At 44.1% G+C, this 21,377-nt stretch overlaps 1 protein-coding gene across 1 annotated transcript in view; it reads right to left on the bottom strand.

Annotated features, from left to right (window-relative positions):
• The window catches only part of DPP6 (dipeptidyl peptidase like 6), a 446,699-nt gene extending 430,510 nt beyond the window's left edge, over positions 1–16,189 (bottom strand). The window contains exon 1 of the mRNA XM_063303370.1: positions 16,138–16,189. Coding sequence (XP_063159440.1) covers positions 16,138–16,188 — 51 coding nt within the window. The 5' untranslated portion in view covers position 16,189. The remainder of the gene's footprint in view (positions 1–16,137) is intronic.
• Between the last annotated feature and the right edge of the window lie 5,188 nt (positions 16,190–21,377).

The raw sequence follows: 21,377 nt of genomic DNA, 5'->3' as shown, positions 1-21,377 counted from the left end.
TTAATTTAAAATAATTTTAATGGGTTAACCCTTAATGCAGCTTTTGTCCTGCCTGCCTGCAGCTTCCCGGCTCTTAAAGACAAGAAACAAAATGCCAAACAAACTTGACTCTGGTTGTTCTGAAGACATGAAAATGTTACAGCATTTTACTCTTTCTTATACCTTCATTTTCCAGTAATATATTCCAGAACCTTCTGAAATCTTCCAGAACCTTCCAGAATCTTCTACAATTATACTATGGAGGATGATGAACAGCAGCTTTTTCTCCTCACTGCAGAGACATCTGTGGCAAGGAGGGTCAAAAAAAGTCAAGGTGGCAACTGCCCCACTCCTTTTTTCTATGTTGGGTAAACTTATGTCTTCACAATTTTGAGTGGTTAATAGTACTGCAGATCTCTAGACGCAGATATGCACTATACTATCTATCATAGATTTTCTTCTGAAGTCTCTGTTCCACCTGAGCAGAAGTACATACCCCATTCTTACGAGACATAGGACAAACTGTTCAGATGCCTTTATGACAATGACAGGACACAGCCTTACTCACAGCCTGCAACTAGACTAAGCAAGAATCAATATAAGGGAGTCCCTATTTTGCCTGTAATTGAATTATCATCTCAAGCTACTTCGCTATAGCAAGACAAGGCTCAGTCACTGCAGAGCAATGAATTCCCCAATGGCAGCTGGGGAATTCTGGCAGTTGAAGTCCACACAGCTTAAAGTTGCCAAGGTTGAGAATCACTGCTGTAGAGCAGGGTTTCTCCACCAGGGTCCCATGGCACCCTTGGGTTCTGTGAGAGGTCACTAGGGATTCCCTGGGAGATCACGATTTATTTAAAAAAAGTATCTCAAATTCAGGCAACTTCACATTCAAGAGGTAAGTTTCGTTCTTTATTTTTAGTTCAAGAACTGTCCTATCTTCGAGCGAAGAACCATGCTGAGACAGTATCTTGGGTCTTCTAGTGTTCATTGTCTATTACAGTAGAAAATCCTGCCAAACTGAAAGGCTGTGAGAAACCTTCCCAGACAAACCCCAAAATTAAGGCGGGTCTGCTCTGAGTTTCTTAGAAGGAAGGTTCAAAGCCCCTGAACTACACATGCGTTTTTCTCCCTGGATAGGGGCCCCCTCCTGCTCACCATCAGTACTCATGACAAGAACATTGTTAATACATATAGACAGGCCTACACATGAAACAAATGTAATTTGTAACTTGTGGCCTCTACTGGAGCCTGAATGTGCAGGGGTTCTCCGAGGCCTGAAAAATATTTCAAGGGTTCCTCCAGGGTCAAAAGGTTGAGAAAGGCTGCTATAGATAGTAAGGAAAAGGACCTTAAAGGAAATATGCAAGAGCCGTTAGCTAGGAAAAGGAGGCTGAAACATTTTTTAAGCCCCAGGAAACAAGATAATATTCAGAAGCGGCTTGGGCAGACACCTCCTTAATTCACTGAAGTACAAGGAGGGGAAGAAGTCAGACTTGTCAGACGTGCAAGATTCTGCTCTTACAGCCAAGCTCAGTAAAAGTAGTTTTTGCCTTCCTGTCAAGTTGATTTCCTGGTCTGGTCTAACTAGTGGACCTGACACACACAGTAATTAGATCTTTTAGCACTGTATCCGACACCAAAGCGTCATTTTCTTCCTTGGAGGCTTTAGCACAGGGTCCAATGGAATGTGTCTAAGTAGATATAAATGAAACTCAGCTATATTTTATTTCCTCTATTTATCCTTGTTTCTGTTGAGTCCCCTCTCACACATTTTAGACTGCAAGGCCTTTGGACAAAGATTTTACTTTAAAAAGCACTGAAGTGATGGATGGCGGAAAAAGTAAATGAATAATGGGGATCCAGAGATAGATCAGGCACTGCAGTCATTTCTACTGTTAAGAGTTTTTCTGTTTGAGATGTTGGAAGTGCTGCAAATACTAATAATACTAGAGTCCCTCTTTTGGGGGAGATGGGTGGTGACAAAATTTGAACAATAAATAAATAAATAAATTATAAAAACGTGTACAGTATTAGGGTGTTGTTGTTTTTTTTGGAGGAAGGACCATCACATTATAAAGTGCTGTTTCTGGTCATCTGAAAGGGATTCTCATTGTAAGCACAGTCTTAAAACCTTTTCACAAAATCTAGTTTCTGTGCACATAGAAACATTTCAAAATCCCAATACCAAACTGTACAGAGATGGGGGCGGGCAACATTTCACAGCAAAATATTATTTTAATGGGATAGGTATGTACAGTTTGCAGGAGGAAACAGTTATTTACTAAGGCTCAGCCTCAAGAGCGTATTATAAGCAAGTATTAGCAAAAGTATTTTTCATGCCCCCATAACGAGGCTTTCATTTCTGGAGAAGCAACAAAAGCTAATAGAGGTTTCACTCGCAAGGGAATCTGTAGCTCTTTCATTTCTTTTAGAACACCTGCCCAAGGAAGAACAGACAGCAATTTCCAATATCCCACTTCCGTTTCCACATCTACACCAGAGCAGCAGTTCTATAGGAAGCTACAGTCAACCTTGAGGAACGTCCCACGTGTTGTTGTTGTTTTCGGTATACGCCTAAATGTGAATGCTCAAGAGGTGCATTTATGGGCATTCTTGGGCCAAACTAGCTTGCTGTTGTACAGGGTTTGAAGGGTTCATAATCCAATTAGTGCTAAAATGAGCTTGGTCTAAATTTGCATTCATATAATGGTTTACAGTTGGCACTTAGCATTTCTGTAGTTGCATTAGTCTTTTTCTCACTCGAGGCACAAATGACCAGGCTCAAATTATCACACTTCAGATGCACTATGCAAAGACCTAGCTCCCTTGGGACATCTATAATGCCAGGAGAAGTGGAAGCAAAGAAGAGGAGAGGACGACTAGCAGCAAGAGGGATGAATTCAATTACAGTGGTGATGGTGCCTTGTTGGAAGATCAGAAGGACCAGGTTGGGGACAGATCATCCTGGAGAAGACCTCTCCGTGTGGTTGCTAAGAGTTCACACTGACTTGATGGCACCTAAGCATCATAATCAGTATTTCAATTTCAGTGCTGACTGGTATTACCAAACTGAAAACAAAATCACTTGAATGAGGGAACGGGTCTTCATCTCCACTCCCTTTGCAAACACACGAATGTAAATGCTACCAAGGTATTCTTGGATGAGGCTGTTATGCAGCTTGCACACTGTATGTTTACTCCCATGTTTTTGAGGCAATTCAAATACATTGCCATTCTTTTTATTTTGGTTTTCCATTCACATTTCTTCTTAATGAGTACTATACCCTCCTGTTTCATACGCTGTGGTTGGCACTGAGGAGGTCTCTCGCAGCCTGGGTGATTTCCAGAGCTACTAGTACTTGTATTCAAGTGGTGTGGGAAAGAGTTTCAATAGAAGAGAATCTCTGTAGCTCAGGGCTGAACTGTGGAGTCCCTGGTGCTCTCTGAGCTTGGCTGTTGGTTTGCAGATGCTTCATTGCCTGACTAGGTGACATCTTCAGTGCTAGGAACTGAATTTCAGTGCTAGGATGGCTGGGGAATTCTGGGAGTTGAAGTCCACCCATCTTAAAGTTGCCAAGGTTGAGAAACACTGGTCTAGGGCGTTGGAAGAACTTAGGTCCAGATCCTGAAGCTTCTTGGTCCCTTCCTTTTATATGCTGCACTGCAGCCTATCCCCTGGAAGATCCTTTTTCCTTCTGGACTTATCTGGCACCTTGTTGGCCTCGTGTCCTTTCAGACACGTGTGTACAACCAAGCCACTCATTTTTCACTCCAACCAGGTTAATACCTTCTCTTTTCTGTGCTCTAACACTGCTTTTGTTTTGCTGCTGTTTATCCTCGTAGATGGTCTGTCTCCTTTCAGACTGGCTACATCTTGCAATAGGAACTCTCTATTTCACCTTGGCCTCATTCTTTTAGCCAAAGTTCCCTATTATCATCAGAGTCTGGCTTGTTGTCTTCAAGTCTGGGGATTTCTCACAGTGGCCAATTCATTCATTAGACCAGTTTAAGGTATTCTGGTGTACCTTAAACTTTTTATAGGACTACCTTCTCCTATACAGTCTATTCTGCCCTTCTGGTAGAGAACCATTTATGGCTCCTGCCACAGATACCTTTGACATCGGTAAGTAGTTCAGCTTTTTCTAGGTTGGGGCTGAATTATAGAATAAATTGCCACTACAATTCAAACCATCACCCACTTGACTACAGCGTAGGAGAGAGTTCAAGCATTTATTTCCCAGACCTTTTAAGGGCACTGTTTTAGCTTTCATGTTTTCTAACTAGCAATGGTGGTGGTGGTAGATACTGATGTATCTTGTAAGCTACAGAACCAGGATGGGTTGGAGGGCATATTAATTACGGTTACTCTCATGTGAGTGGGCAATAACGTTGTGAGAGAAATTAGAAGAGAGGGAGTAAACCAGGGTTTCTCAACCAGAGGTCCACGAGAGGTCACTAAGGGTTCCCTGGGAGATCATGATTTAAAAAATTATTTCAAATTTGGGCAACTTCACATTAAAGAGGTAAGTTTCATTATTTTTAGTTTAAGAACACTGTTAATGCATATAGACAGGCCTACACATGAAACATGGGACGCGGTGGCGCTGCGGGTTAAACCGCTGAGCTGTCGATCGGAAGGTCGGCGGTTCGAAACCGCGCGGCGGGGTGAGCTCCCGTTGCTCGTCCCAGCTTCTGCACACCAAGCAGTTCGAAAACATGCAAATGTGAGTAGATTAATTGGTACCGCTTCGGCGGGAAGGTAACGGCGTTCCGTGAGTCATACTGGCCACATGACCCGGAAGTGTCCTATGGACAACGCCGGCTCCAAGGCTTTGAAACGGAGATGAGCACCGCCCCCTAGAGTCGGACACGACTGGACTTTACGTCAAGGGAAACCTTTACCTTTACCTTTTACACATGAAACGGATATAATAATTTGGTAACTTCTGGCCTATATTTGAGCCTGAATGTGCAGGGGTTCCCTGAGGCCTGAAGAATATTTCAAGGGTCCCCCCAGGGTCAAAAGGTTGAGAAGGGCTGGGATAGACCATAATGCTGCGTGGGTAGAAGAGCCACGACACTTTAGACCACAGACCTGTTATTCCAGCTTCCTCTTACAGAGTAGCCAGAATGCCATGCCTGTACATCCAATTAACTATATCGCCCATGAAGCAGCCCACTTGGTCTAGTTATGTAAGATACAAAATGAGTTAGAAAGCAGGAATTAGAGGCTGTTATGAAAGGCAAATGTGTATCTGTTCATCACAGTTAGCATAGGTCATACTGCATGGACTGGCTAACACAGTTCCAAAAAGGATTAGTGGATATTGGTGGAAAAACGAAATCAAAATTTCAGTTGTATCTGATCACAAACAGCCAAGAATCCATGTTTGTTGAAATCCATTATCCATTCATCATAAAAATAGCTGTTCTGCTTCTAGTATTGGAGAAAGCAAGCTTCAGTATTTCAGTTCTTGGGGAACAAATGGGAGGGCGATACTGTATTCATGCCCCATTTATACACTTCCCGGAGACATCCACCAGGCCACCACAGGGGACAGGTCCTTGGATGGGTCTGTTCCTACAAGGTCCTTAGGTGGATTGTAGACTAGCACATCTATGACAAGAGAGTTAAGATAGCAAGGAAACAGTGGCATCCAGAGTGTGTGTGTGTGTGTGTGTGTCAAAATTGGTAACATGAAGGAAAGAGCATAACGAGCAAGCCCCACCCTCTATGAATATGTATACGACATTGACATAAAAGGAGAACTTGCACTGTGACACCCAGTCTGCTATCATGCCAATTTTAACACCCCCCTGCAGACACTACTACAAAGAAAATGGTTAAGGTTGAAGGCCAACTTCCATAGAACTATCTTTTAAGAGGATCTGGAGATGGACCCTGAAGTTATGGCACAGATCCATTTGTTTAGTGACTTGTTACCATTTACTACTTTTTTAGTTCCTAGATTCAGCTGTAGAAAGTAACATCAGGAGACTTTTGCTATGTCTATATGGTAGACAGAGACTTTGCAACTGAGACTGAAAGTTGCAAAGACATACAGAAAGTTGTTCTGTGTGTCTATTCACTATCTCTATCACAGATGGGTTATAGTTGTTCACTGCACTAACATAACATAATTTGAGAGCTTAAGGTGGCATATATAGGGGCCTCCTTTTGTTTGCACAACAGTGTTGTTAGTTATGCTGAGGGACTGTGACCAGCCCAACGACTCCCAGCGAGCTCTCGGACACATTAATTACTATACTTCATCGGATTCACAACTGCAATAAACCATAATGAGATTGGGTCAAGCCTTGTGTAGCTGGCAAGACTGAAGAAGCAAGAACTACATAGACTTCAGCAAGGTGTTTTTAATGCTCGTCTGTTGTAAGTCTAGAATCTTGGAAACTTTATTACAAACTTCCCAGCCTTGTGTACTGTAAATTAATCAAGGCAAAGTTTCTCTGAAATGATTTTTCCAAGATCTCTTCTCATGGGCTGAATTGATGAGATAATCTGTCAACCAAATTGACCATTATTTTACCAATCATCCACTATGGGTTTGTCAGCAAATCATAGCTTAGTGTTACATACCTATGAACACTGCAGTGGTGTCCCATACACTACCAAGGTTGAGAAAGAAGGAAGGGTGATGGCAGGTCTACATCATGACTTAGAGCAACAGTGGGAAACTTTTGAGGGATCAGGGGTTGCAACGAAGCAGCTTGATCTTCTGCAGGGCTTCAGGATGCCATCTGGTGATGTGGTGGTATCACCAGAGGAGGAATGGTTGATATTTTTTTAGCTTGTGGAAGTGGAATTATTACTATATGCCCAGCCCCCAATCTTCCCAAACCCCAAATATAGCACAGGTTTGGACGAAAAAGGGGCAATTTAAACAGCGCAACCTTGGAATGCTACAGGGCCATAAACAGAGTGCTGAAAGGGCTGAATTTGGCCCACAGCTGTCTACCAGAGTTTAAAAGAAGTAGACATAAATGCATGTTCTGTCTTAGTAAGTGACACATCCGTAACTATTCGGTGAGAGATGCATTTAAATGAAAGGAACATAGAATGTTAAGGCAACATTCTGACCCAAATTAAGTACGTTCAGTAAAACCACCTTAACATGCCAAGTTAATAGCTTGTTTAAGTGGATACAATTACATAAATTACAGAATAATTGTGCCTTTTTCCCAAACCTAGTTCATTGATTTTCACAAGGTGTCAGTAAGGGTATTGTTCAATCACACAGGGATTTATTACCCATCTTGACTTCACAAATTACAGCCACCTCCTCCTTCCTAGCACATGTCCTGTATAACAGGATCTCTAGGTAAGTCGAGATGCTCATTTCTAACCTACGGCTCTTCCAATTGCACAAGGAATTGTATGGGGAACAATGATATTGTACTCTCTTGCCAAATGTATTGACCAGAATATGAACTGAGAGGACGTTAAAACCTATTAAGAGCAATTAGCAAGGCCATCAAATGACCAAAAGACAGAATGTAGAAAAAGTTCTTCCTGACTGAAGCATTCATTACATTTTATTACCCAATTTACCCTTGCATAATCCACTACTTAAATTGAAAGAAGACAGTTACGTTGACAAATCTGAATGATCTAAAAAGCAAGACTGAAGAAGGGCTGAACAGAAGAGAAAGTATTTCACTGACAGGATAGAGAAAAAATGTGGTGTAAAAAGTTGCAAGAAAATGGAAGTATGTTAACATAAACAATTGTTCACTTAGATTCACTGGGAATGCACAAATCTGAGCCCCTTCTAAGTGTGTAGGATCTGACTCCTAGAAATCCCCTTGTCACTGATGAGCAACCTTGGGAGATGAAGTTCAGAGATTTGGAATGTGCCCAAATTGGGGAAGGTTGGACTACAGAGAAGCCAGCTATGTACCAACCTAGGACTCCTGAAACCTCATGAAAAATGTCCTCAATTTAGATGCTTTATGTTGCTTCCAAAGAATATCAGTATCTACCTACCTACTCACCTACCTTCAGTTCTTCACTTCTCCTTTGGAGAAAACATGCATGAAGGAAGGGCCAATGCTGCAGAAAAAAGATCAACATCTCATGTTTGTTCTTTAACATCCTGAAAGTTTGAAAAATGCAACCAACAAAGGATAGTAGGGCTATCCTGCCTGGTCTGCAAAATCAGGACAAACACTAGATGGCAGCAGGGAGAAACAGAGTGTTCTCTCTGGTGTTGCAGTTGCCTGGATTTTGCAGAGCAGATAGGACAGCCATCGTCTTAGTTTTATTTTTCTTTCCTGAGAAACAAAGAGTTTCATCTTTTTCTTCTCCCCCTCTGCAAATTCTGAAAATCTATACTATACATACTCACTGCAAAGCAAAGTAAGAACTGAACTGTGCAACCCAGAGTTTCTCAACCTTAGCAATTTTAAGATCTGTGGACTTCAATTCCCAGAATTCCCCAGCTAGCATGGGGGATTCTGGGAGCTGAAGTCCACACAACTTAAAGTCGCTAAGGTTGAGAAACCCTGGTCCAACCAATAAACTGAGGATGTGTACTTCAATGAGCTTAGCAATATAAGAAATCTAGCTTTTTTGTGAGTATGTGCTTAAAAAAAATAGGTATTAATGCTCAATTTGATTTTTAATAAAGCATTCAGGTTTATTGCACCATCAGGCAAACACCAATCTTGTTTTGTCTAGTCAATTACTAATTCATAAATACCACAATAGATCTGTATCATTTGCAACATTACAAATACACTTTTAAATCAAAATTACCAACTATAAAAAAAATTAAGAATGGATGAATAAGGTAAATAGAAATATATTTACTACAAATTACCAAAAACCCACCAAAGTATTATTAGATCTAATTGGTCAAAATATGAATGGGAAGCTTTTGTTAAACTTTTCAGAGAATAATACTTTTTAGTAATATTTTAATATTTTTCTTCCAGCAGATCTGAGAAATTGTTTTACAGACTACTGAAAATTCAAATGAGTTGTCCATGTAAGAATCTCAGCATGCATATATTGTGAACCGCCCAGAGTCACTCTTTTTGAGTGAGATGGGTGGTAGCTAAATTTGAAATATGAATGAATGAATGAATGAACTATTAATTGCTGAAATATTAACAGTAAAAAGAATGGTAACTTTCAAGACTAAATCTAATGGACTTTTTTGTTCAATTGAATATAATCTATATTCAATAGAAAGGTTAGAACAAAGTCACTGCTGGTTCATAATTCAATTACTGAGTTACAAGTTAAATCCTGTTTTAAGATACAGAACAATAACTAATTTAAGGGATTACTAGAGCATACTGGTATGAGGCAGAAAAAAACAATGAGTTAACTTCATACCTCTAGTTTCCACAGACAATACCTTTAAGGCAATCTATGTTATTTAACCAAAACAAGTCATTTAACTTTGGGCATATCAATGCCCATGTCTTTATGTTGAACAAACCTGTAGAAAAATAAGAATCCAGTTGTTGGAAAATCAAACCAGAGTCCAGAATCAGGTTGAAAATGCTCTATTAACAGTCCCTGCATGTCTGAGCAAATGAAATGCATCATTACAGAGAAGACAATTACTGAGCCAGATGGACTGAAGTTTAAATACTGCTTTGCTACATAGAGAAGCATTTCAGAACTTTCAGTTAGACACTGTATACCCCAAAACTTGAAATTTTTAAAAAAACTTTCATTTCATTTTTGGAATAATAAAATAAGAAACTATGGATTGCAGTAGAGAGATAAATGAAGCAAAACAACATGTCAAAAGTCATTAAATATATTACACAAGCACACCATTAAATCAAGTTAATACTATTTTTTTTTAATTGGCTGGATAATTACTAGGTAAGGATAGCAGGAATACCTATTCATTACAGACAGAAACTCTGTTGAAAGCTTAACCACAGTTACCTGGCAAGGTTTCTTGACAAAAATTGTAGGTTAAAATATGTAAGTATTTCTCCGCTGAGAATACCCACCGCATCCATGTTTCTAACACAGTTAACAAACTTGCTGTTTGGATTCAATCCTTTCTACTACATGTGGTCTCTCAAAGAAATGTTGACATTCAAGTGTCAGGTAAATGTTCAACCTATTTTATATCATGACTATCACAAAAGAATAACTACAAAAGCATTACGGTTTGCTAAAATACTGGTTATTAAGGATTTTGTATTTTGTTTTGACTGAAGCAAGCAGAACTCTATAGATGAGAAAATTCAGCATCTACCACTGAGGAAGATCTCTGGTGAAAACACCAGCTCAAAGGAACGATGGAGGGGCATCTGCAGGGTAGGGTCAAGAAAGCCATGAAGGCAGCTGCAATGACGTAACAGAAGATCTACCTGTTTTATACGTGTGATGGACATACAAAAACCCTTCGATTGTACTGTTGGCAGGTGCCATCTTGATCCCGTAGAAGCAAGAATGACATCCAAGTTGATGTGTCATGATATCAACTTGTAACAATATCATCTGCTCCCTTATCTTCCTGTGGAGGACAATGGACAATTCTACAAGAGACATGTAGAATTTTAGCCATTGTGGAATGAAGTTCCCCGCAAGATTTCAACAGTTCCTACCCTGCTGGTGTTTCAAAGGGCCTTAAAGACCTGGCTCTTCGCCCAGGCCTTTGGAGAGGATGAATGAAGAGGATGACTGATGCCCCTCCCTTCCTTGGTTTATCTTCTTTGCCATCGTTGTTCTTCTGTCTTCTGGTATTTGTGTGTGTGTTTTCCTGTTGTTCTTTGTTTTTAAACGTTTTAACGATTGTAAGCCACCCAGTCATTGGGAGTCAGGTGGCATATAAATTTAATAATAAATGATTGATTGCACTGATATGGCCGCCCATCTCACACCTGGCGACTCTGGGCAGCATCCAACAATTAAATAAAAACAGTGAATAAGTGAAAAACAATCATTATAAAAGATAAAAGTAACTATTAAAATAAGATTATAAAAAAAAATTAAAATATACCAACCCCGCAAAGACAGCAAGAAGGTCAATTATAATAGAGCCATCTGTTATTGTTGTTGCTGCTGTTGTTTTTATACCATTAAAACACACTCATTCAGTTTAATGGTGGGTGTCAGAAACGTGAATTGTAAATAAATAAGTAGATAGATAGAGGGACGCGGTGGCTCTGTGGATTAAACCGCTGAGCTGCCGATCGGAAGGTCGGCGGTTCGAAACCACGCGGCGGGGTGAGCTCCCGTTGCTCGTCCCAGCTCCTGCTCACCTAGCAGTTCGAAAACATGCAAATGTGAGTAGATTAATAGGCACCGCTTCGGCGGGAAGGTAACGGCGTTCCGAGTCGTCATGCTGGCCACATGACCCGGAAGTGTCTATGACAACGCCGGCTCCAAGGCTTAGAAACGGAGATGAGCACCGCCCCCTAGAGTCAGATTCGACTGGACTTTACGTCAAGGGAAACCTTTACCTTTAAGTAGATAGATAGATAGATAGATAGATAGATAGATAGATAGATAGATAAAATAAATGCATTGGCACTTTGTTTTGGGGTTCAGTTTCCATAACTGCTCCCTCTCTTCGCCTCACACTCCCCACCCTTTTATGCATGGATTGTATTTACCTACAAAATATACCAACCCACTAAGAGCAAAATATGTGAATGATGTTGGACTTAGATCTAGTGACATTGCTTAAGCTTTTTTTTTTTTTTTAATCGTATGGCATAGCAGTTCGGTGTTCGTGCTGCTTTTTCTTGCTGGGAAATCCTTGTGAGGTCCAGCAGCCAGATGTGTAGACTATTTAGCGGTGACAAGTCACGTTGCCCAGGGTGCACCATGATGAGGCTAGTCGACATTGCATCAAGTTGGGCTGAGTGTGTGTGACTGGCCCAAGGTCACCCAGCCGGCTTTCGTGCCTAAGGCGGGACTAGAACTCACAGACTCCTGGTTTCTAGCCCAGCACCTCAACCACTAGACCAAACTGGCTCTCTATTGCTTAAGCTGATACAGACTTACTCAGAAGCAATCTACTGGAGTTTTTATTTTACTGTTAGAATCATTTAGTCCTTTTGTGATCTTCTGGTAAAGGATGGAACCATTACATTTATAGATGCGTCGTAATTTCATGGGTTTTATGGACAGAACTCTCCTAACTGTTCCAACATTAAACACTGTTGAATTATGCCGAACAGTTTATATGACAAACTTGGAATTAACTGTTTTCAGTTAGATATGAAGTTTTCTTTTGTAAAAAAAAAAGTCTCTGTAAAAGAAAAATTTTGGCCATTTACCAAAGCATTCCACTGAAAAAACAGGCTGACACTCTGAGCTGCTGAGAGTTTTACAATTTTCAGTCCATTCTCTGTATTAATTTGATGAATGGTGGAGAATGCAACAGAATGAAGAGATGCTTTCCAGATTAAACAGTGGGTGCAATTTATGTTAATGTGTCTGTATATGCAGCTAACAGCATTATAAGGGCTGAATTTGGCAAGGCAGCAACCAGCATTTCCCAGGCTAGAGAAAATTGTGAAAACATCCCAGCTACTTCCAAGGAAGCCAAGAGAATGGGCTAATATTTGTTAATTCAGGAAGACAAGCAGAAAAAGCCTAGAGCGTTTCTCAGCCTTAGCAACTTTAAGATGTGGAGTCCCTGGTGCTCTCTGAGCCTTGTTTTCTTGCAGACATTTCATTGCCAGAGTAGGCAACATCTTCAGTGCGAACAGGGAGAGGGCCTTGTTCTCTGGCCTCTGTGCAAGGCCCTCTCCCTGTTCGCACTGAAGATGTTGCCCAGTCTGGCAATGAAATGTCTGCAAGAAAACAACAAGGCTCAGAGAGCACCAAGGACTCCACAGTTCAACCCTGAGCTACAAAATTCACTTTGATTGGTACTTTAAGATGTATTCAACTCCCAGAATTCCCCAACCAGCATGCTGGCCAGGGAATTCCAGGAGTAAAATAAGAAACATGGTCTTCTATACCAGCGTTGATGTCTTTGCACTTCGGATGGAAAATCACCTGTTGTGCTTAATGTTTCATTCTTGTCTGCAATAGACTTTAATCTAAGCAAGCCATGTCTGCAAATCTTCTGCCAAGTCATGCCAAATGATGAATAAGGGGTCAAGTATCTGGAGAGCTGAGATTTATTGCCATGGCTTGGTAAGCCTGGCGGTTACTATCTGTATGTTCCAAAACTATTTTTCCTCCAAATGTTGATTTAACAAAAGTTAGCAAAATATTGGGTTTCAGAAATACTGTGATAAAGTATTCATAAAAATACACAGCATGATGAATGTTCACAGGGTATCTTGCAGGCTCAAAGAATGAAACATTGCACATTTATAAAGAACTTTCTAGAGAAAAATCAGCATATACAATCTGGTCACTTGTTAGAATGCTAACCTAAGAAAGCATTCAAAGACATACCACTCAAAAGCATTAAATTAACAGTTTTATGTATCTGAGTGAAAGGCAGAAATATTTCTAAAACTTCTGAAAGAAAAATGGATGCATCATTGACTGCTGAAGAGAAAACAGAAAATCTGTTATTTTCTATTTGTATCTTATAAGCTTATTAGCCAGTTACTAACTGAAACACTGTTGGCAGACAAGTCATAACAGATAAATTATATATGTTATATATGCGTGTACACCATTTATTTTTAAAACTATAATTCTAAAAGGGTAACAACTACTAGCAGTAGCACAGGCCAATATTTGTCCTCTAAAATGAGAGAGGTTCTACAAATATGCAACAGGAGCATGGAAGTTCAGAATCAAATAAAGCAAAAGCATAAGAATTTAGGGAATCCAGAAACGTTCTTTAACTTCTGTAGTGAAATATCCTCTTTAAATTAAACCAGTAGAAAAACGTGGACAGGTAAATGACATTTTGCAAATATGTCTAGAATTAGGCAGTAGGTTTGTTTGTCAAAAGTTTTCCAAATATCGAGAGGTTTTTCAAAAAGAAAATATTCTGTATTCCGCTGCAAACACTGCAACCTGTTTGAGTATCACAACCTGTAATCAACTGAAGTTTTATTCCACACTTCTAAATCACTGTCGGACGAACAGCTTTGCGGATTGATCATTTTCTCTGCTCTTTACACATAAACATTTAGCAGAAAAGGCTAAGACAAATGAACTAGGAATGTTCACTCAGGCGAGAGTGAGGGCCCGTGACTCAACAGACTGCTACCACAGACCATGCAATCTGCAAACGTTTAGAACATCCCAAGACTTCAAACCAGACAACTGGAATTAATGGCAATGTGGAATACAGCCAGTTTTAGCACCAACTTCAATGACAAATTGATCCGCCTGTACCCCTTTCTCACTGTACAGCTATTATAGCTTATTCCTTTTTTCCCTAGAATTAACTATGTGGATCTATTCTACGCTAAAGAAACTTACAGCATCTTTTTAAAAAAGTTCTTGCCAAATAACATAGGAAGGTTGCTTTTTTTTTAAAAGGCAAAGCAGTTTATTGCGTCTAGGGGCAGAGATCTTTAAAAGATAAATAGGTTATAGCAGTGTTTCTCAACCTTGGTATCTTAAAGTTGCCAAGGTTGAGAAACACTGGGTTATAGATTTCTATTGGTAAAACATACATGCAAATCACATGTACATACAGTACATGCAAATTAGACTAATTATAACCGGCAATAATTTCTGTCCCTAAATAGTCCTTTTGGCCACAGTTCCAAGTTGTTAGAGTGACAATGAGCTTTAGGAGAGCAGCTAACAGAGAAGAGGGTTCAGCTAATTTTTACTCCATTGGATGGTTTAACCAAAGAGATGGCAACAGTTCCATTTTTAAATTGTTTGCACAAGTTACTGTTGGGCCCTTCCCTTCCTTCAATTCACAGGTCACCTTCTTGTTCAAAGAACATGGGGGGAAAGGGAGGGGAGGCAAGTAGGACAACCGTGACAAAAAACAGCAGCAGTTGCTCCCCACAGAAGCCGAAGAGGACAGTGACTCACCCGCACAGGGCTCGGGTGAAAGAACTAACGATACGAGTTGCTGTTTTTAACTATCTCAGGAGAGACACGCGCCAGCCTTTCCTCGCTCCCGTTCAAATAAATAGGACCGGTAGAGGGGAAGGCTAAACAGCGTGCAAAAGGCGTGCAAAGTCGCCTACCAACAGGTGCTAGGGAGTCCCTGCCCCTAGGTGCAGACTGCGACGATGATGACGATGATGATGATAGGAAGAAAGAACATTCCCCCCAGATCACGTGCCACCCCACGCCGAGCTCTGTAGGTTCACTCTCGAGTGCCAAGCGCAAACATCCCCGACGCCGGGTCAGCCTCTTCCAATAATCGCGGGCAGAAGCACCCCCTTCTCCTCCCCGCCGAAACGCGTTCGCACCAAGGCTTGCCGGCGAGCAAAGCGGGAAGGCCAGAGAAACGTGTTTCCTCCAAAATGGCATCCGGTGTTTCCTCGGGGGGGGGGGGGCGAGAATCAGCATCATCTATTGTTTCTTTTTTTTAAAGGATGCATCCAAAAAGGGGGAGGAAGGAGGTCCACTGTACCCTCGGAAAAAGGCAGAAAAGGAGAGGGCGGGGGAAGAGGGTCCCGCCACCCCCGTTCCCTCGCACGGGCACACACAGACACAGCTACACACGCGCGCCGGTGAACAAGTTATCAAAGTTGGCCGAGCGGCGCTGCCCCTCCGCTTCGCCAGCCGGTCCAATTCAGCCTCTTTTTAAGGGCACCCGCCCCCCCCCCCCCGCAACTCGCCGCCAGAAGCCCGCGCGATGGACCTGCCCCCCCTCCCCGCCAGCTCTTTCGCCCAGCAAGGGGCAGGGACCGTGGGGGGCGAGCGGGCGGTGGCAGCGCGCCAGCCCAGGCGCGTCCCGATCCTGAGGTGCCCGGGCAGCTCGGCCGCTATCCTGCGCGCGCGTCCCCCGCTCCCCCCGCCGCCTGCTTCCCCCCTCCTCGGCCAACGGCTCCCCCAGGCAGGGGGGCGCCGCACGCGAGCGCCAGCTGAAGCGCCTTCCCCCCCCCGGCTGGGCGGGCCAGGCAGGCATCGACGGCGGGGGCTTCGAAGCGGGGAGCTCCCCGCGCAGAGGCGGCGCCGCGCTCGGCCCGGGTCGCCCCTTCCCGGCGGCGGCGACCTCCCTGCTCCCGAACGACCGCCGGGAAGAGGCGCCGCCGGCTACTTACCATCATGTTGCCTTGCATTTTGGCGGTTTTAATCATCGCCTTTTCCTTCATGTTGGCTTGGTCGGGGCGCGGGAGGAGGGAGGCAGGGAGGGAGGGAAGCGCGCGCCTGCTGGCAGTCTCCTTCCCAGGCTGCCCGGCCGCTTGACGATCCTCCGGCTTGGCCACTTTGCTCGGGAAGCCGCCTTTTCACACTTCCGAGATGGGGGGAGGGAACAGGAGGAGGAGAGGAGAGTTCTCGTTCCCCCCCTTTTATTTATTTTTTTATTTTTTAAGCTCAACGCCCTTTAAAAACAAAAGCGCGACGAATTTTGGCAGGCTTCTGCTCGGCTTCCCCCGTCGGAGCAAAATCTCGGTTTAAGGCTCGGAGAGAGGCAGGGGCCGGTCTCCGAAGGGCAGGTTCCCGCGTTTTTCCCGCCGCCGGGCGAGACCTCGCGGGGAGGTAAACGGGGGGCAGAGGCAGCCTCGCCACGCCGCGCGCCCGGGCCGCCCCATCCCCGCGCCGCCTCACCCGGGCAACCACACCGTTCCCGTGCGGCGGCGAGAGAGAGGGCGGTTGTCGTGAGAATCCGTGAGACTTGGCTCCGTCCCCTCACGGCTAACGCGTGTCCCGCTTTTAACGCTTTCTGCCGAAACTTGCGGGGGACGGGCGCGGGGAGAGCCGTTTGGACCGGGCGGGCGCGGGATTGGACGGAGCGCGCCGGCCCCGCGCCTGCTGGAGGAGCGGGGAAGGGTCGCTCTCGGCCTCGCGGGGAGGTCCCGGGCTGACCGGCCGCAGGCAGGAAGCCGCGCAAGCCGCGCAGCCGCGGCGGCACAGCCGGGGCTGGAAGGACGAGTGTCAATCCCGCCGCTCTCGCAGGTTACTAGGGGACACCCGTTCCGTTTCCATGGTTGCGCTCGCTCGGGGCTGCCTGCCTCCGAATCAGCGACCGGCTCTTGCGGGCAGGCGGCGCGGGGGGTTTCCCGCCCCCCCCCCGCCGGCGCCAGAAACCCCTCCCCCGGCCCCCCCGCCCGCGTCCCCCCGCCCCCGTGCAATTCCGGCCGGGCTTTTGCCTCCGACGCGAGCCCCTGGCGGCGGCCTGGCGCGCCCACTCCCGAGCCGCCCCATTTCCGGGACGCCGGGCCTCCCGCCCCACGCTCTCGAGTCTCCGCCGCCCTTCGTCCCGGCCGCCTTGCCCCCCGCTTGGGGTCAGGCGTCCTCGCGGGGCCGGGACCGCCGAGCCCGGGGCCTGCTCTTTCCCCCGCGCGCGCAGCCCTTCCCAAGCCAGCCCCGCTCCCCTCCTAAACAAAGCCGGGCTGGGTTTGGCAGTCTAGTCACGCCGGGAGCTCGGAAAGGCTCGCGGGCGGAGGGCTGCGCGCCGCCACTTCCTTCTCGCCGACAGGTGCTGCGGGGAAGGGAACAGATAACGGCTCTCTCCTGGGCGGGCTGTACCCACCCAGATTTATACCCCACATATATAGGAAACAGGGGTTCTGGTGCTTCTTCAGCAGCCCGAGTATTTGGATTTTAGCAAAGAGGCAGCTAGCGAGCGAGGGCTGTAAGCACCCGAATGTTTTTGGGATCGCCGAAGGGTCAGATCAATGCAAAAACGCCAGAGCTTAGTCTCTACGGAAGTTTGAAAAGATAGCTGTGGAAGTAATTAGATAATGGTCGTCTAAATTAGATAGTCTAATTAGATCATCGTAGTCTGAACCAGTGTTTCTCAACCCCAGCAACTTTAAGATGCGTGGACTCCATGGCTGCCTGGGGTAGAAGTCCACGCATCTTAAAGTTGCTGGGGTTGAGAAACACTGGCCTTAATTGTAAGCACTTCGGAAGATTTATTAAGTCAAGTCTCTCTCTCTCTCTCTCAAAAAATAGCCTTTCACAGGGGTGTCCAGAGGAAGGGGCCAAAAAGGTCAAGATGGAGGCTACAATCATGGGATTGAAGCCACACCCTTTTCATGCACAAAAGGGGCAGGGCTTTGATCATGTGGTTGTGGCTGCCATGTTGACTTTTTTGACCCTTGATCTTTTATCCCAGCTTTCAGGGGGGGAGGGGAATTACCCTTGATCATTTAGAACTAAAAACATTTTCCAGCCTTAAAAAAAAACATTTTGGACATTGAGAGGACATTAACTGTGTTATTTCAGGTGATCCTGAAATGAGTGAAACGAATGGCCAAGATTCAACAAATTCAAACTGTAAACAGGAGGTTTCTCTTGACAGCCATTAAAACTGCTTTAGGCCCATTTTTAGTCTTGTTTTGCCCCCCAGCAAGCTTGGGGGGTAAGTCATTATTTCCACATTCTAATCATATATGTTTTTAAAAATTGTTTCTGGGAAGTCTCTCAATAAATAAGATTGCTCTTTCACTCTGGGTTCATATATTGTATTAAACTATAATCTAGTTTACCGGGTTTGGCTTAGTGTGCAAATTTAGCCAGTAGTGGTTTATTCAATAAATTATGTTAAAGCAAGCCATGGCTTAGTGTAATGTATGAACTCTCCATGTTATCAAAATGATCACATCTTGATTTATTCTCTTGCATTTTTTACTGGAAGAAGCTGGATTCACACAAAATGATAGGCAAAGGCAAGGTTAGGTAGTCTATGATGCAGTGTGTTGTAGAAAACCCAGCCATGGCCTTAAGTATGCTACAGTACATGAACCAGACCATCATGTAAAGTTGTATTACTGGCTACTGGTTTGTATTACAGGTAGTCCTTGTTTAATGTCTGCTCGTTCAGCGGCTGTTTGAAGTTACCATGGTGCTGAACAAGGGGTACTTATGAGGGGTCCTCGTATTCGCAGCTGTTGCAGCATCCCTGCAGCCACTTCATCGCAATTCAGGTGCTTGGCAACTGGCTTGTAATTATGACGTTGCTGTGTCCCGTGGTCACAAGATCGCCACTTGTGACGTTCACGGCTGCTTCTGACAAGCAGAGTCAATGGGGAAGCCGGCAGGAGGTCGCAAATGGTGATCACGTGATCGCAGGACACTGCAACCGCATGGGACTCGCCTAACAGTGGCTGCCGAGACTGCCGTCATAAGTCAGCACAGTCACATGACATCATGCCTTAATGAACACATGGCTTAGCGACAGAGTTCCCCGTCCCAATTACCGTCAGTAAGCAAGGACTACCTGTGTATGAACCCAAGTTTAGTGTATTGTGTCAACCCAGCCATTAAGTCAGAGACCCTCTGCCTTAACACAGATCAGGATTAATCTGTTGCGTGGCCTCATCCTCTGCCCGCTGCAGCTGTTCTTTTCCCTTCAGGCAAACAAGGATAGGGCAAAGGATAGATCATCAGCAACAGGAGGGATGTATAACAACAGCAGGGCAAAGAATTTCTAACAGAAATACCTAAGAGTGAGTAACTTTTGGGTACACTGCAGGACTGGCTGGGTACAATGTCACCACCAGTTAAGTAAGCTCAGAATTGTAACTTCGAACCCAAAACTTCCAGTCATAGCAGCTTTGGGCACATGGCCCATTAAAAAGCTGGTTAGATGACGATCGAGCATTTTAAAACTGACACATACTTCTGAAAACGTTGTTGTTGTTGTTTATTCGTTTAGTCGCTTCCGACTCTTCATGACTTCATGGACCAGCCCACGCCAGAGCTTCCTGTCGGTCGTCAACACCCCCAGCTCCCCCAGGGACGAGTCCGTCACCTCTAGAATATCATCCATCCATCTTGCCCTTGGTCGGCCCCTCTTCCTTTTGCCTTCCACTCTCCCTAAAAAACATTACCTTGATTCATTTTTATTGACAGCCAGTTATTCTAAACAGCGCTAGGGTCACCAAAAGAGGTGAAGAGGGGAGCGGCGTTGCATAATCTGGAAAAGCATGAGAAGTCCTGCAAAAAGGCAAAATCATCCACCCCTTTTGTTCTGACTGTTTCAACAGAGTCAATTCTGCGGAAGAAAAGAAGCTTGTGTTTCACCTTCAGCTCGTAACGTCCATGAAATCCTCGCTCCTTTTCTAAATATTCTTGCGTACCATGTTAATATATTTCAGCTCCTCCTGTTCATTTCTTAATGGTCTTTCCTCACTTAATTTATGTGATTTGGCACTGCTTATCAATAGCAATGATTAAAAAGAATTTTGTTCAAACCTTCAGAATGCTTGTTGTACTTATTGCCACCATCAATAACATTTTTCCCCTCTTTCCTTTTCTATTTGTATCAACTCTCTTTTCTACTTGGACATGCAATCTTTTCTACAGATTGCTTCCTACTTCTCACAACTAATTCCACCTAAGGTATTCCTTAAGCTGCATTCTCCAAACAGCTGCGTCATTTTCAGACCAGTAATCAAGCAGTAAGCTGCTACATGGAAGAGGGGGGAGCAGCCTACAGCTGAAATAGATCTGTAAAGATCTATGGGTATACTGAGGATCTGCATTTAGCATCTAACCAACCTTCTTGGTTGGTCTCAAAAAGCTAAGCGGGGTCACGCCAGGTTACTGCTTCAGTAAACCCAAGACTAGCCTGGGAAGTCAAAAAGTCATCCTGGAAAAATGCAGGGACAACCCACTTCTGCACTGTTCCCAAGGAAGCCATGTGGCTATGTCCTTGGAGTTGCTGGGAGTCGAGCTAGACTCAAAGGAATTTTTACACTATTTAGGACTGTTTTTCAACCTTGACAGCTTGAAGATGTGCGGACTTCAACTCCCAGAATTCCCCAGCCAGCATCTTAAAGTTGCCGAGGATGAGAAACACTGATCTAGACTGTATCATATAAAGACACAAGTATTTATAGTAGCTAACAAAAAACAATTCTGTGCTAAGAAATTAGCACAGAGAATGAGATGTAAAGATTATGATATACAGTATACCTACAAGTTAAATTTGGGTGCCCCCTAGATACATGGCAATGCCTCCTGGGGAGCCAAAAACTAAACTGTTTTTGTTTCTTCTGCACCACTGGTAATCTGAACCTTCTTTTCTTGCCTTATTCCATTTTGTGACTTTCCCATATGCACATTTCATTGGCGCCTTAAAAAAAAGTTGGATGATGTAAGAAATGAGTCAACAACTTGCCAATGATGGCTTACGATCCAAAATATTCAAACACATTGCCCAATTTACTCAGCAATCAGCTTTTATTGGCCTCGGCTTTCTTGAGGAGCCAGAATATTACTTAATGAATTTAAGCATGGTCTAAATCAATTAGAGATTGCTAACCACACTTTAATCATTATGTCTACAGAGGACATTGCGTAATATAGCTTGAAAGGGAGAACACCCAAG

This window comes from Candoia aspera, chromosome 4 (assembly GCF_035149785.1).
Source record: "Candoia aspera isolate rCanAsp1 chromosome 4, rCanAsp1.hap2, whole genome shotgun sequence".
Taxonomy (NCBI): domain Eukaryota; kingdom Metazoa; phylum Chordata; class Lepidosauria; order Squamata; family Boidae; genus Candoia; species Candoia aspera.
The sequence above is the reverse complement of the archived record's forward strand: the minus strand, read 5'-3'. Positions and strand labels throughout refer to the sequence as shown.